The 16,474-nt window shown below is 50.4% G+C and overlaps 1 protein-coding gene across 1 annotated transcript in view; it reads left to right on the top strand.

The window, feature by feature from the left end:
• stard9 (StAR-related lipid transfer (START) domain containing 9) overlaps positions 1–16,474 on the top strand; it is a 44,062-nt gene that overhangs the window by 6,696 nt on the left and 20,892 nt on the right. Inside the window, exons 3-7 of the mRNA XM_062469483.1 lie at positions 122–238; positions 14,847–14,963; positions 15,134–15,166; positions 15,269–15,330; positions 15,559–15,671. Coding sequence (XP_062325467.1) covers positions 122–238; positions 14,847–14,963; positions 15,134–15,166; positions 15,269–15,330; positions 15,559–15,671 — 442 coding nt within the window. The remainder of the gene's footprint in view (positions 1–121; positions 239–14,846; positions 14,964–15,133; positions 15,167–15,268; positions 15,331–15,558; positions 15,672–16,474) is intronic.

Here is a 16,474-nt window from a genome sequence, read left to right as displayed (position 1 = left end):
TTTGGTCCCTGTCTCCTTACTAAAACTAAAACTTGACCTGGAAACACGTTGACGCAGACCAGGGCAATGCACACCTGTACAAGCTTGAGCCGTGTCTCTGTGTGTCTGCCTCTCTCCACAGCCGGAGGTGCGCCTGGACGGACACAGCGACGGCAGAGAGAAGCTTCTGGAATTCGGCTTTGACTACTGCTACTGGTCCGTGGACCCTGTGGACCCTCGCCACGCTTCCCAGGAGGAGGTGAGACCCCTCCTCACACCCCATGGCTTCAGACGGAGCGGGGGGGCGCGTGCGTACCGGGGGATGTTTGTTTCGGATGTTTTCCATCTTTTGTTCCAGCCCGGCTGGGTGGAGACCTGGCATGAATGTGTCCAAAACAAACAGCTTTGGGTTGGGGTGGGGGGTGGGATCTCTGGATGGAGAGAATGACCCTGGGGGAAACGAGAATCAGTTTTTTTTTTTGGGGGGGGGGGGGGGGGGTGTCCAGATGGCTACTCAAGGGATCAGATATCAGTCCCATCTGTTACCCAGAATTCCCTGGGCCTCCTTCCTAGCGTCACTATCATCAGCAACTGTCCTTTCATATCCCTCGGACTGGATGATTACATCTGATTGTGTCTCTTTGATTGGTTGCGTGCTGCTGGAACTAGATACGATGCCCCACCCCTCTGAACTTCTACACAGGAAATGGTTTCCAATTTCGTCACGGAAAAACATACCACTGCAATACATTGTCTTGAGGTTGTTCCATTTTTTAGCATCAGAAACTTGTGTTATTGTTAAAGATTTCATTACAAGTATTTCCCTTAAGTCTTGTGTTTGAGATAAGACGGCGAGAGAGTAACACTGACACAGAAACAGAAAGAGGGAGAGAGAGTGAGATAGAGTGAGAGGGAGAGTGAAAGAGAGAAGGAGTGAGAGAGAGTGGGCCTACACTGGGGCCTGTCAATGCAGAGAAACAGGAGAGAAGGATGGAGAAATACAGAGAGAAAGAGAGAGAGGGAGCGACCGAGAGAGTGCGCCCCGGCTGAGCTCTGATGTGTCGCAGTCTTTGTGCGCTGTCCCTCCCTCCCTCCCTCCTCAGAGCTGTCTTTGTGTGTGGCACAGAAAGGCCAAGCTGTGACAGCCTACACACGGAAGAGACAGCGCAGCACTTTCCTCTCCCTCCCTCCCTCCCTCCCTCCCTCCCTCCCTCCCTCCCTCCCTCCCTCCCTCCCTCCCTCCCTCCCTCCCTCCCTGCTATCCACTATCAGACTTTTGACTTTCTTTGATTTCTCTCTCTCACTCTCTCCCTGTCTGCCTCTCTCTTTGTATCTGTATCTGTCCCTGTCTCTCTCTCCTCTCTATCTCTCTCCTCCCTCCCTCAGTTCTGCCCAGTCACAGTGTCCTGGTGGCCCCATACAGCCGAAGACATTCCTCTGGTGCCCAAGGCAGGAAAGGGATGGGGGGGGGGGGGGGGGTGCGAGGGCAAAGGGGCTGCCGTATCATGGCTGACCTCTATTCCAGGCCTGTCTCAGTGTGAACAGAGATTCCACACAGACGCTGACAGACAAGCTTGGCTTTGACCAGCCTCGCGTCACAGAAGCTGCAGCACAACGAACGTTGTTAGGTGACGTTCGAATGAAGCCGCTGGCATTGGCGGGGGAGACTTCAACAGCGGTGCAGTTCGTATGTAAATGCTAGGCGGATAGCAGTCTGTGCCAGCACAGCTTGAGAGCACTTAACGGCATTAGCAGCTATGCTTGCCCCAGCATTATAAACACACACTTGATTGTTCTACAGTTGGTATTTTTCTCGTTTAGTTTTGTCCTCTGATTCTGCTGAATAGTATTCATTCAAAGTAGTCATTTTCTCTACATGAATTCCACCATAACAGTGGTTATCATTCAGTCCTGAACCAGGATTGTTATCCTCACGTTAGTCAGACACTTTCAACTATATCAGACTTCTGTCTGATATAGTCTTTTAGGCCTCAACATCACTTCCTGTTCTGTCCTCTGGTACTGAGGAGGAGCTGAAGGAGAATTAGGTTTGAGGGATGACTGGTATCTCCCACCTGGTCTGCATCTGGTCCTGAGAGCGACAGAAAGCCCAGTCCTCCGACACACATCTATCTGCTCTGGCCCAGGAGAGGAGAGGCTGATGGAGGAGAGGAGAGGCTGGTGGAGGAGAGGCTGGTAGAGGAGAGGCTGGTGGAGGAGAGGAGAGGCTGGTGGAGGAGAGGAGAGGCTGGTGGAGGAGAGGAGAGGCTGGTAGAGGAGAGGCTGGTGGAGGAGAGGAGAGGCTGGTGGAGGAGAGGAGAGGCTGGTGGAGGAGAGGAGAGGCTGATGGAGGAGAGGAGAGGCTGGTGGAGGAGAGGAGAGGCTGGTGGAGGAGAGGCTGGTGGAGGAGAGGCTGGTGGAGGAGAGGCTGGTAGAGGAGAGGCTGGTGGAGGAGAGGAGAGGCTGGTGGAGGAGAGGAGAGGCTGGTGGAGGAGAGGAGAGGTGGAGGAGAGGCTGGAGGAAGAGAGGTGGAGGAGAGGAGAGGCTGGTGGAGGAGAGGAGAGGTGGAGGAGAGGCTGGAGAAGGAGAGGTGGAAGAGAGGTGGAGGAGAGGAGAGGCTGGTGGAGGAGAGGAGAGGTGGAGGAGAGGTGGGGGCAGCCCTGGGTGAGGAGGGAGGGAGGGAGGTGGGGTAGGGCCTTGGAACAGAGACGTGCTGTATTTCCTGATTGAAGCCAGCTGGTTGCGTTGCAGGGGAGAGAAAGGAGGTCTGGTAACTGCTCCCTCAGTAAGTCTCTGGTAACTGCTCCCTCAGTTAGTCTCTGGTAACTGCTCCCTCAGTAAGTCTCTGGTTAACTGGTCCCTCATTTAGTCTCTGGTAACTGCTCCCTCAGTTAGTCTCTGGTAACTGCTCCCTCAGTAAGTCTCTGGTTAACTGCTCCCTCAGTAAGTCTGGTAACTGCTCCCTCAGTTAGTCTCTGGTAACTGCTCCCTCAGTAAGTCTGGTAACTGCTCCCTCAGTAAGTCTCTGGTAACTGCTCCCTCAGTTAGTCTCTGGTAACTGCTCCCTCAGTAAGTCTCTGGTAACTGCTCCCTCAGTAAGTCTGGTAACTGCTCCCTCAGTAAGTCTCTGGTAACTGCTCCCTCAGTTAGTCTGGTAACTGCTCCCTCAGTAAGTCTGGTAACTGCTCCCTCAGTAAGTCTGGTAACTGCTCCCTCAGTAAGTCTCTGGTAACTGCTCCCTCAGTTAGTCTCTGGTAACTGCTCCCTCAGTAAGTCTCTGGTAACTGCTCCCTCAGTTAGTCTCTGGTAACTGCTCCCTCAGTTAGTCTCTGGTAACTGCTCCCTCAGTAAGTCTGGTAACTGCTCCCTCAGTAAGTCTCTGGTAACTGCTCCCTCAGTTAGTCTCTGGTAACTGCTCCCTCAGTAAGTCTCTGGTTAACTGCTCCCTCAGTAAGTCTGGTAACTGCTCCCTCAGTTAGTCTCTGGTAACTGCTCCCTCAGTAAGTCTGGTAACTGCTCCCTCAGTAAGTCTCTGGTAACTGCTCCCTCAGTTAGTCTCTGGTAACTGCTCCCTCAGTAAGTCTCTGGTAACTGCTCCCTCAGTTAGTCTCTGGTAACTGCTCCCTCAGTTAGTCTCTGGTAACTGCTCCCTCAGTAAGTCTGGTAACTGCTCCCTCAGTAAGTCTCTGGTAACTGCTCCCTCAGTTAGTCTCTGGTAACTGCTCCCTCAGTAAGTCTCTGGTTAACTGCTCCCTCAGTAAGTCTCTGGTTAACTGCTCCCTCAGTAAGTCTGGTAACTGCTCCCTCAGTAAGTCTGGTAACTGCTCCCTCAGTAAGTCTCTGGTTAACTGCTCCCTCAGTTAGTCTCTGGTAACTGCTCCCTCAGTAAGTCTGGTAACTGCTCCCTCAGTAAGTCTCTGGTAACTGCTCCCTCAGTAAGTCTCTGGTTAACTGCTCCCTCAGTTAGTCTCTGGTAACTGCTCCCTCAGTAAGTCTCTGGTTAACTGCTCCCTCAGTAAGTCTCTGGTAACTGCTCCCTCAGTAAGTCTCTGGTAACTGCTCCCTCAGTAAGTCTCTGGTAACTGCTCCCTCAGTAAGTCTGGTAACTGCTCCCTCAGTTAGTCTCTGGTAACTGTGGTGGAAATTTTGGAATACAGTTATAATGTGTGTGTTTTATATATGAGGAATGTGTTTAAAAGTTGGTTAAGAAGTTTGATACAGTGAATGTTGAATCAACTCCATTTGGTAGAGATGCCATTTGCAGTTTATGACACCTGGGGAGGATGAGACAGCTGGTCTGGAGACAATGTGGATTCAACTGTATTGTTATTGTGATCTGAGGGAGCAGTTTAAGATAGATGAACTGATCAAGCTGCTCTGACCCTTCCAGTTGCATGGGTGGTGTTAATTAAATACTTGTTTGAAGATGTCCACACAAAGGACAGTTGACCATTTGACTGGTGAACTCCTGTGGTTTTACTATCTACTGGTTTGGGGAGAGATGCCACATCAAAGAACTGTGGGACACTTGGTATGGAGTCAAACTGTCACTGAGCAGTGCTGACCAATCACAGAGTTTGATACATAGATGGATTGACCATCAGAAGAACCATTTGACCTAAAGTTTATATAAGGCAGGGTTTTAGGGTTGTTCTTTATCACTCTTGCGAACGACCTGTGGCTAGCACCTCCTTCGTTAGACTGATCACAAAGTACTTTGTTAATTCTTAATTTGTACAAGCAAAATAAATGTATTGAAACCGCCATCTCTTGACTATTCAAATCTACACAGTGCCACTAGAATTTTTCCATTACATAACTGCTCCCTCAGTTAGTCTCTGGTAACTGCTCCCTCAGTAAGTCTCTGGTTAACTGCTCCCTCAGTAAGTCTCTGGTTAACTGCTCCCTCAGTTAGTCTCTGGTTAACTGCTCCCTCAGTAAGTCTCTGGTTAACTGCTCCCTCAGTTAGTCTCTGGTTAACTGCTCCCTCAGTTAGTCTCTGGTTAACTGCTCCCTCAGTAAGTCTCTGGTTAACTGCTCCCTCAGTTAGTCTCTGGTTAACTGCTCCCTCAGTTAGTCTCTGGTAACTGCTCCCTCAGTAAGTCTCTGGTAACTGCTCCCTCAGTTAGTCTCTGGTAACTGCTCCCTCAGTAAGTCTGGTAACTGCTCCCTCAGTAAGTCTCTGGTAACTGCTCCCTCAGTAAGTCTGGTAACTGCTCCCTCAGTAAGTCTGGTAACTGCTCCCTCAGTAAGTCTCTGGTAACTGCTCCCTCAGTAAGTCTCTGGTAACTGCTCCCTCAGTAAGTCTCTGGTAACTGCTCCCTCAGTAAGTCTGGTAACTGCTCCCTCAGTAAATCTCTGGTAACTGCTCCCTCAGTTAGTCTCTGGTAACTGCTCTGTAGCGGGGTTTGCTCGTTTAAAGATAGAAATACTTAATTTATCATAAAGTCTGGGGCACCACCCTAATATTGGTTTAGGACATTAGGGAATCCTATGTTTAATATGTAATAATCAGTCTCATCTTTAGGAATGAATTCGTTCTAAGAGTAGAGCCAATCGTAACATCAGTGAACACGCACGTCAAAATATCTTTACAATGAATTTATTCAAGTAAGGTAAACAGATCTTATGAAAAGTTGGATTATGGGTTTGATATGAGAGATTGGTTTCAATGAACAGAATGAAATGGTCTAACTTAAAGAAAGGCAGAAATTGTACAGTCAGTGATTACATCCTTACAAATCATAAACAGAGCTCACGCCAATGCCATGTCGAGGAGGAAAGAGCGTTAGCCATAGTTACGTTTGATCAGGGGTTGATCAATGATGTTGAGGGCGGTTTGCGCCAAAGGTCCATTTGAAGAATCTGAAGTCACAGCGCGGCTGCGCTGGGTCATGTGACTGAGTCTGCGGGATCTCAGTGAAGTCGCATTTGGAATTGCGTTTTTGGTTCTTCTGTTGAAACGTCCAGATAGTGACGCGTTCACTATAAAGTTGAATCTCAGGAGAAGCTTGGCGACGTCCTTGGAACGCCAATCCTGATGGCGTTCATGCCATGGTCGGTTTCGCTGGAGTCCGAGATTGATGGTCATCTTAGGGCTTTATACAGTTCGAGGGAGGACCCGTCTGGGGTCAGATGTGGATTGGGGGAAGCTGGGTTCTCAACTCCCCCCTCCTTCCTTCACACCTACCAAAGGTGTGATCTGATCTCTGGCTGATCATTCGATGGTTCAAATATTGTTCTGGACATCTTGGTACAGTTACAAAATATAGTCGAATGATTGTTTTATTATGATAGCTTCGTGTAGATACCAAGAATGACGTGGTTATCTTTCAGGAAGAAGGAGTTGTTACTAGAATCAAGATTTCAGTGAACACAACATTAAAACAAAGTAACAAACATAACACAAATATCCCTCTCATAATTCTCCACCTTGTACTCTTGTGGTAAAGTCTCAAGAACTTTCCTCAAAATTTCTGATCAAGGTATGTTCTTTGTTCAAATCGCCGCCGAAACGGATAGCAAATGGTCGCTGGAGACGTGTTGTCTAAATCAGGCCCTTTGAAGCTTGCAAGCTAGCAGGAGGGCTGATTTGGTAGATTGGGGAGGTCCCCCCCCCATTCTATGGTTTTTTTTGCATCGGCGTTTGGTGGGTAATCAGCATACTGAGGGTGTCACAAGGGCTGATTCTGATGTGATTGAATCACTCTTCAGGTGTGGCAAGATGTTGGCTCCGTGTGGTCTTGTGGACCTCACTACATCCCCCCGGATGTCAACTTTCATAGACCGTCGTCGATGAAACTGTTGACATGAAGACAAGAGAAGAAAGACCACAGCAGCGTAACAGCATGTCACCCCCCCTCCCCAGACATTGGCATGGCTATGAGTGATTAAGCTATGACATGACATAGGAAAAAGGTTGAGAGGAAATTATTGAAACAAAAAGAGGCACTTGAAGTGGCTTACAATGGCCGTAGCAATTGAAGCTTTGTGACTAGGGGTCTAGATGAGGGAAAAGTTGTCGGCTTTCCAATCTTTTTAAATCAAACTAGTTTCAATAAACTCATTTAGGTTATGGTTACAATTGACTGCCAAAGACGTATACAAATAACAAATAAAGGTACAAGGTAATTATAGTACATACTTTACACAATTATAGTTACTAAGTAGCTTCTTGAAGTCAACGTAACTAAACCACATTGATGAACTGCATCTAATAATGTAACTTTAGTTTGGCAACCACTGTTATTTTAAAACACAGTTAGCTGCGGGAATAGTCAATGCTTTTTTCGACAAGCTATATGTGGCGGCATAATAGGTTACGTGTAGAAACTGCATTGTTTAGTTGCTTCTAAACAAAAGTCCTTCAGGACTAATCACTACTGTCTGTTTCCTTGAACTAGACATGTGCACCAACGTATTAGTTGGTTGGTTAATTCACTTAACCAAATAGCTACACTATTAAAATAGAGGCTATAATAAAGGCTCTTATGCTACTTTCCGTGAAGAGCTGGCCGAGGCAGATTACAACGTAAATGTCGGGGCAGCGGTGTTTCTGAGTACGCACGTACCTCCGGTCAAACCTAGCTGCTTCCTTTGAGCTAGCTGGTCCCACACACACACTAGCAGCTATTTCACGAAAAACAATTGAATACGCACACAGCCACTGTAGCCTAGGCACAGTAGTATTAAATACATGGTGCTACATACAGTTAGAGCTCGCTCTATTTTAACAGTTCGTTTCACAAAAGTTACGATTGCTCATTTCAATCTATCTTAGCCTCACACGGGGCACCATTATGTAGCGGGGTTTGCTCGTTTAAAGATAGAAATACTTAATTTATCATAAAGTCTGGGGCACCACCCTAATATTGGTTTAGGACATTAGGGAATCCTATGTTTAATATGTAATAATCAGTCTCATCTTTAGGAATGAATTCGTTCTAAGAGTAGAGCCAATCGTAACATCAGTGAACACGCACGTCAAAATATCTTTACAATGAATTTATTCAAGTAAGGTAAACAGATCTTATGAAAAGTTGGATTATGGGTTTGATATGAGAGATTCGTTTCAATGAACAGAATGAAATGGTCTAACTTAAAGAAAGGCAGAAATTGTACAGTCAGTGATTACATCCTTACAAATCATAAACAGAGCTCACGCCAATGCCATGTCGAGGAGGAAAGAGCGTTAGCCATAGTTACGTTTGATCAGGGGTTGATCAATGATGTTGAGGGCGGTTTGCGCCAAAGGTCCATTTGAAGAATCTGAAGTCACAGCGCGGCTGCGCTGGGTCATGTGACTGAGTCTGCGGGATCTCAGTGAAGTCGCATTTGGAATTGCGTTTTTGGTTCTTCTGTTGAAACGTCCAGATAGTGACGCGTTCACTATAAAGTTGAATCTCAGGAGAAGCTTGGCGACGTCCTTGGAACGCCAATCCTGATGGCGTTCATGCCATGGTCGGTTTCGCTGGAGTCCGAGATTGATGGTCATCTTAGGGCTTTATACAGTTCGAGGGAGGACCCGTCTGGGGTCAGATGTGGATTGGGGGAAGCTGGGTTCTCAACTCCCCCCTCCTTCCTTCACACCTACCAAAGGTGTGATCTGATCTCTGGCTGATCATTCGATGGTTCAAATATTGTTCTGGACATCTTGGTACAGTTACAAAATATAGTTGAATGATTGTTTTATTATGATAGCTTCGTGTAGATACCAAGAATGACGTGGTTATCTTTCAGGAAGAAGGAGTTGTTACTAGAATCAAGATTTCAGTGAACACAACATTAAAACAAAGTAACAAACATAACACAAATATCCCTCTCATAATTCTCCACCTTGTACTCTTGTGGTAAAGTCTCAAGAACTTTCCTCAAAAGTTCTGATCAAGGTATGTTCTTTGTTCAAATCGCCGCCGAAACGGATAGCAAATGGTCGCTGGAGACGTGTTGTCTAAATCAGGCCCTTTGAAGCTTGCAAGCTAGCAGGAGGGCTGATTTGGTAGATTGGGGAGGTCCCCCCCCCATTCTATGGTTTTTTTTGCATCGGCGTTTGGTGGGTAATCAGCATACTGAGGGTGTCACAAGGGCTGATTCTGATGTGATTGAATCACTCTTCAGGTGTGGCAAGATGTTGGCTCCGTGTGGTCTTATGGACCTCACTACAGCTCCCTCAGTAAGTCTGGTAACTGCTCCCTCAGTAAGTCTCTGGTAACTGCTCTCTCAGTAAGTCTGGTAACTGCTCCCTCAGTAAATCTCTGGTAACTGCTCCCTCAGTTAGTCTCTGGTAACTGCTCCCTCAGTAAGTCTCTGGTAACTGCTCCCTCAGTAAGTCTCTGGTTAACTGCTCCGTCAGTAAGTCTCTGGTTAACTGCTCCCTCAGTTAGTCTTTACATGTGTTTACTTACTGCATCATTCTCTCTGACTCCACTTTCACTAATGGCTGTAGTGGTTGAAGGACTGGCAGCATCATGGATATTTACATGGGAACTGGTTACAATCTGGCGTACAGAAGAGAAGGAGGTGGAGAAACAAGGAGGTAGTAGGGAGGGATAGAGAGAGAGAGAGAGAGAGAGAGAGAGAGAGAGAGAGGGAGGAGTTGGATTGAGAGAGGGAGGGAAAGAAAGAAAGGGAGGGAGGGAGGGGGAGAGGGAGGGAGGGAGGGAGAGAGGGAGAGAGGGAGAGAGAGAATTCCAGGGCTGGAGGAGGGGAAGGGTTGGGGGTCCCCAGAGCTGCAACCCCCTACTCTACTGAGCCAGAAACCCAGCTGCCCTACTAAGTCATCTCTCCTCGCTTCAACATTTCAGCCCAAACACGTCACTGGAGACGATCTGGAGCACAATGCTGGTTTTCATTACCAAATGAAGTCAGCCTGCTGGGTTTTAATGCTCTTCCCCCTCTCTCTCCATGTCTCTCTCAACTTCTTATTTTCTCTCTCCCTCTCTCTCTCTATCTCTGTCTCTCTCCCTCTGTCTGTCTCTCTCTATCTCTCTCTGTGTCTCAGTCTGTCTGTCTCTCTGTCTCATTGTCTCTCTCTCTCTGTCGACCCAGTGCGTGAGCCGATCACGCTCTGTGTGTCAGTGGAGCTGTGCAGAGACAGAGCAGAGTGTTGAGGCCTGATCCCAGACACTCCTACTCCCTGCATTGTGTTATCCACACTCACCTCACCACACTGCAAAAACTCTACACCTCAGTGTGATAATGTTTTTTTAATTTTTTATTATTCAGTTGGACTTCTAGCTTAAATGTTTTTTTTTGTGACTTAATTGTAGTAAGAAATCTTATCAAGCAACTTTGTTTCTGCGATGGCAGCCAAATGTATTTGTTTTAAGCCCAGGTGGTGCAGGTAGAACGTCAGTTTGACCAGTGGAGGAACATGTATAGAGGGAAGGTCTTGGAGGTGGTTTGGCCTGCAGACAGGTAGTCAGGGAGGGGGGGACTGTACACATGCCCTGGCTATATTTTCTCCAGCTCTCATCAGTCTGAAGCCTGTGGAAGTCATTCTCTCCCCAGTCCTGTCGTAAATACCACTGCTCTCTCCTCCTCTCTCCTCCTCCTCTCTCCTCTCCTCCTCCTCCTCCTCTCTCCTCCTCCTCCTCCTCCTCTAGGGGTGCAGCATACCAGAGTCTCTCCAGATATGGCTGTGTTTATTGTTTTAAGTCTAGCCTTTGCCTTTGCCCCACTGTCTGCTTCTGCAACAGTTGGGGGGTTTGGAGAGCTTGGTGAAAAATGGTCCACCCCCACTCCTCTCACCCTTTCTCTCTCACTGTCTCTCTTCACCCCTTTCTCACTTTCTCCGCCTATCTTTCGTCCTTCCTCTCTCTCTCTCTCTCTCTCTCTCTCTGGTTCTCCCATGTGAAGGCAGGCGTGATAAAGGAAGAGCAGCCAATCTGTTTGACCCTTCTCTCTCTCTCTCTCTCTCCCCCGCCTCCCTCCCCTCCCATGCTAATCTGACCTAGAAATGCTGTCAAAGTATGACAAATGAGAGCACTGTTGAACTGGTGCCAACAAACGTCCTCTGTCTCTCTCTCTCTCTCTCTGTTGATTGTCCTTCTGTCTCACTCTCTTCTCCCATCTCTCTCTCTTTCTCTCTCTCTTTCTCTCTCCCCATTTCCTGTGGCTCCTCGCCGGGGTGCTGGAGGAAGCAAAAGGATCCCAAGTGACGTGTTTCTGGAGCTTGAACGGCAGTGCTTCGCTACGCTGCGGACCCAGCTGTAGTGTTGGTCTAACACAGATGGAAAGTGTGGGACGGGAACCAACGACCCTCTGGGTCTGGTGCAGCTGTCCTGCTCTGACACACAGAGAGAGAGACAGATAGGGACAGATGCAGAGAGAGAGGAAGACAGGGAGAAAGTGAGAGAGAGAGAAAAGAAAGTCAAAAGTCTGATAGGGGATAGCAGCATGTGTGTTGCTTTTCCTACATGTTATGAGACTAATGGGTTCATTTAGAAGACACTTTTTATCCAGGGAGATTTGAACCTGCAACCTCTAAATCTGCAGCCAAAGACTCGACCACTGAGCTGTACTTAAGCCCCTGCTCAGACCAAAGTGACTCCCTCCCAAAGTGGGACCCCCACCCACCTCTCCGCCCTCCCCTCCCAAAGTGGGCTGCGTAACGAGACGGTGAACCCGAGGTTTTTGCGTCACGTCAGCATAGCGTGGGTATTTCCAACTGTGGCTCCTGCACTCGCCTGGGCCGGCTTTCAGCTACCATCCCTGACAGCACCACACACACGCGCATGCGTGCGCACACACCAGGGACACACAAACCCACACACACACACACACGTACGTAAGGAGTTTTCCAGGAGTTGGTGTGGAGCTGGCCACATGAATCAGCCAGCCACTGGAGTCCCCTACAGACAGTGATTAGAGGACCGAGCCTAGAACTGAAACGTTACATCTGCCTCTCTCTCCTCTCGCTCTCTCTCTTTCCTCTTACTCGGCTTTTCTCTCCGTTTTCTCTCGTTTTCTTTCCCTCTCACCCTTTCTTCACGTTCTCGCTCTCTGTCTCTCTGTCTCTAGGCCTGGTTCTCCTTCCTCCTCGCTCTCTTTTCCTCTGCACTGACAGGCCACAGTCGAGGCCCTCCCTGTAAAACGTGTTCTTGTTTAACAACAAAACAGGTTTTGTCCGGCCCCCCGTCTCCCGCTCCGGACCCCTGCTCCCCGTCACGCACCTCCTGTCCCAGAGGGTCTGTCCCGACTCGCTCCACGTCCGACCCCTGGGCGGACTGAGCCAGTTCCGCGGTCACCTCCCCCCCCCCCCCCCCCCCCCCCCCCTCAAACCGGACCTGCAGGTTCCCCTCTTCCAGTGGTTTTGACTGTTTTGGCCCGGGATTCCTGGCGGCCAGGAATAATTCTAGATTGTTCTCCCGCTCTCTCGCTGTCAGGCCGGCGGGGTGTGTTTGCGGTGCGTGGTGGAGGAGGGAAGCGGCTCCACGGGTCTTTGTTTGAGGACGCCGTTTCCTGCGGGCTGGCTGAAAACGGCACGCTCGTACACTCGAAACACGCACAGACACACGCACACACATGCATGCTCGCCCGCAAGCACGCGCGCACGCACAATCTCACACACACACACACAGTAACACAAGTGTGCACATACGCCACACACACACACACACACAGGGCCTCTGATGACAGCGGTCATCCTGTTGATAGGAGTATTTAGTCTGTATGGTTGTTTGTCCAAGGCCACCCTCAGTCTCCTGTCTGTCCCTCTGCCCCCACTGACCCCCCCCCCCCCTGCCTGGCTCTGCTCAACAACAGAACCTACATCACCCAGCATCCTGCCCAAGGGTTCATGGTCCCCTCCCCTTTTGCGCTGTGAAAGTAGGTTGTGTGAAGTTGGTCCATTGTCTTCTCAGTGACTGTGACTATGAAGCCCTTCGCACAGTGACACAGATGACGCTGTATGGATTTAATGAGAGAGGACAGTGAAGAGAGCTGGTGGAGATCTGTCCAGCGCTCTCAGAGGGACAACTCTCTCACTCTCTATCTCTCACTCTCTATCTCTCTCACTCTCTATCTCTCTCTCTCTCTCAGGAGGACAACTCTCTCAGTGTGAAGGTCTAAACCAGGTCGGCTGTTGTGTCTGAGAGATCAAGAGCAGCCGAAGGATTAGTACAAACTGGTGCTACTGGTTCCTCAGGCGCCAGGCCCTTCCCTTACCCCCCCCCACCCACCACCACCACCACCACCACCCCCTGCCCGGGTGATTTAGAGAGGGCATCTTTAACAAGGTTTTTGTTGACTATCTGCTGACAGAGAAAGACCCTGGATATGTATGTGTTTTAACTAGCGCAAGGAGGTGGAGGAGAAGGGGAGGAGGTGGGGTGTGTAGGGGGGTGGGGGGCCAGGGGGTTGGGGGCAGGATGTCCCTTTTCTTTGTGGGTGAGCATTTAGTCACTACTGAGACTGGTGGGGGGGGGGCGGTTCGAACTGGATCCGTCTGGTCGCAAGTCTGACCCTAAAACTGGACAGTACTGTAAAGTAAAGGTCTTTGTCCGAGCATTCCCACAGGCCTCACACACACACGCACCCACTGTCCATGCATACTACACACACACACAACATTGACATGCACGTACACACGGAATGTGCACATGTGCTCCACACACACACGCACACTGCATAGTCACACTCCTCAATGTGGCGGTGCCTCTGTCGAGGTTTGTGTAGATCAGTCAGATAAGCCTAGTTAGATAAGCTAGTGTGTGATTTCCCGGCACCTGGTCGGGTCAATATTGACCGTCCTAGCAGGCAGAGACCAGTTAATCCTGTTTATTATGACCACACGGAAGTTCACTCAAGAGGGGCAGGTATCGCAAAAATGACCACCTAGGTGTCGTCGCAATCGTCTTAACGTGGTTTGCGGCTTCTCGTCAAAGGCTTTCGGGCTGCACCCGAGCCTGACGCCTCTCCTCTGTGCTGAGTTCTGTTGATCCAGTTCAACTCGGGTCCAGTTCTGCGGGAGGGGAGAGGAGGGAGGGGCATGTGAGCAAAGGGGGGCTGTGTTTGATCCTGCGTGATCCTAGGTGCTGGAGAGCATTCCTCTCCTCGCAGGTCTTGCCAGACCTCCAGGTCCCTCTCTAATGCCTCCCCCCCCCCTCCCCCCCCCCCCCCCCCCCCGTGTAAGGGCCGTGCTCCTGGGCGAGAATGTGCTGCGTCTGGGGCTCTGGCCTGGATCAGGTTCCTCCTGCCAGGACTGGCATGTGTTTGCTTGGACCAGGCCCTTTGTTTACCGTGGGCCTGGGGCCCTGAGGCCTGAAGCTGGATCCTGGGTGGAGGGCTAGGAGCTCGGCCCAGGGGCTGGGGTTGCCTCTCCCCGACCTCCCCCAGGCGGGGGGGAGGGGGTAGGACAACAGGAGGACAGAAGTGGTTAGGGAACAGATGGAATCTCCTCTAGACCTAATCTCTATCCGTCACACTCCTGAAGGAGCTGTTTAATTTTTAGGCCCAAGAAATGTTTATATACACACACTCTCTCCCTCTCTCTCTCTCTCTTTCTCTCTCTCTCTCACTCTCACAAACACACACCCTCCTTGCTTCACCGGGGTGTTTACTCTCAGTATTAACTGTCCTCCCTGTTCCTTACCCAAACACCTCAGCAGAAAGCAGCCGTTGCTTTGGCTGGTCCTTGATCAGATCTGACTATCCTCAATGCTGTGGCTGGCCTCGGGGCTCCGACCGTGGCTGGTTCTGGATCAGACCTAACACAGCAGATAAACACACTGGACACCAACTCACACGGCGCTCGGGTTCCTCAGACCTCTTACTCAACACGCCGGCCCGATCGCTTTTCTCTAGCCTTTGTTTTGATTGGCTGCTTGTGTGTGTGTGTGTGTGTGTGTGTGTGTGTGTGTGTGCAGGTGTTCCAGGACCTGGGTGTGTCGGTTCTGTCTGGAGCGTCGGCAGGATACAACGTGTGTCTGTTTGCCTACGGTCAGACAGGCACTGGGAAGACCTACACCATGATGGGCACCCCGGTGAGCTAGGCCCCCGAGGGCATCTCTTTCCTGGGAAGGTGCAGGGTCATGGAAGGGTCATACGTTGTCAATGGAGTAAATGACTCTTCTCTTCTCCGCTTCCTCTCCTCTTCTTCTCTCTCCTCTTTTCCCGTTCTCTCCATTTCTCCTCCTCTCCTCCCTCTCTCCAGGACTCCATGGGTCTGACCCCCCGGATCTGTCAGGTGAGTGGCCGGTCAGAGACCCGGACAGCAGACACACAGTCGGCTGGGTACGGTCGGTGCATTCAGTATCCCCTGACCTCCTCCCTCTCGTCTCCCCCCCAGGGCTTGTTCAGATCGGAGGGCAGCTTCCCAGACGGACAGAGCTCCAGTCGGGTTGAGGTCAGGTAAGAGGACCCCCCCCCCCTCCCCCCCTGTTCTCCTCCACTGGTTCTGTCCGGTTTTAGGTGAAGATATCGTCTGTCGCTCACTTGTTCGCCTCCGGATCTCCGCCGGACGACGCCAGAGTGACAGAAAGACATCCTGGGCTCCGATAGCATTATAGAACGCTCTCGTTCCGTATCTCTCTATCTCTCTCATTCTTTCTCTCTCTCGCTCTCTCTCTCTCTCTCTAGCTTCCTGGAGATCTATAATGAGCGCGTGCGGGACCTGCTCGGAGGAGGGGACCAGAAGAAGAGGGCCTCTCTGAGGGTCAGGGAGCACCCAGAGAGGGGCCCCTACGTCCAGGGTGAGTCCGCCGCACTACCCTGGCCCAGCCACGGGGCGCGCTGTGCGGGGAGAGTCGAGCCCCGACAGTCCTGCAGCAGGACAGCTGTTTCTTCTCTGCGCTTCCAAACAAAGTCGCTAGTTCAGTTAATGATATGTTTAGGTGTGTTTCTGTCTCCGTGATCGGAGGCATTTTGGTAGAGTGGCGGTGTGTGTGTGTGTGGTTGCGTTTGGGTGTTGTTTGGGTGTCGAGGTCATTCCGAGGGGCATGTGGTCAGGGCAGACTTTGTTCTAGGCTTTGATTACATCTAGCAGTGCAATGCTGGCCTCCACCTAGATGCTGGCTCTCGCTCTCTCTCGCTCGCTCTCCCTCTCTGTTTTTCTCTGATTGCTCTCTCTCTCTTTCTCTCCCACTCTCTCTCTCACTCTCTCTCCCTCTCTCCCCTCACTCCATCATCCACCCCCTTCTTCCCTCCTTTCTTCATGTGGGCCCTACATCCACTCATTGTCTGCACATCAGGAGAAATCCCCGAAGTGCCCGAGGAAGTGACGTCACTTCCTTGTGGCGACCAGCAGCACATGGGACTGCACGCTGTGTAAACACTGAGCAGACTGGGTTGCAGTGCTGCTGCGCCCTCGGCAGGTCTGCCCTGGCCTGGGAGATACTGGGGATTCTGCTTGAGGATTTCTGGTCTAAACTGGAAATCAGACACATTCTTCCCAACTTTCGTTCGACCAATTTCCACTGGATTGCCTGGAGGCACTGCATGTGTTAGTTATAACACACTCTCTTAACTGCGCGCGCGCGTTATGATGCTGTGAAAG

The sequence above is a fragment of the Osmerus eperlanus genome, chromosome 9 (genome assembly GCF_963692335.1).
Source record: "Osmerus eperlanus chromosome 9, fOsmEpe2.1, whole genome shotgun sequence".
In the NCBI taxonomy this organism is placed as follows: domain Eukaryota; kingdom Metazoa; phylum Chordata; class Actinopteri; order Osmeriformes; family Osmeridae; genus Osmerus; species Osmerus eperlanus.
The sequence above is the reverse complement of the archived record's forward strand: the minus strand, read 5'-3'. Positions and strand labels throughout refer to the sequence as shown.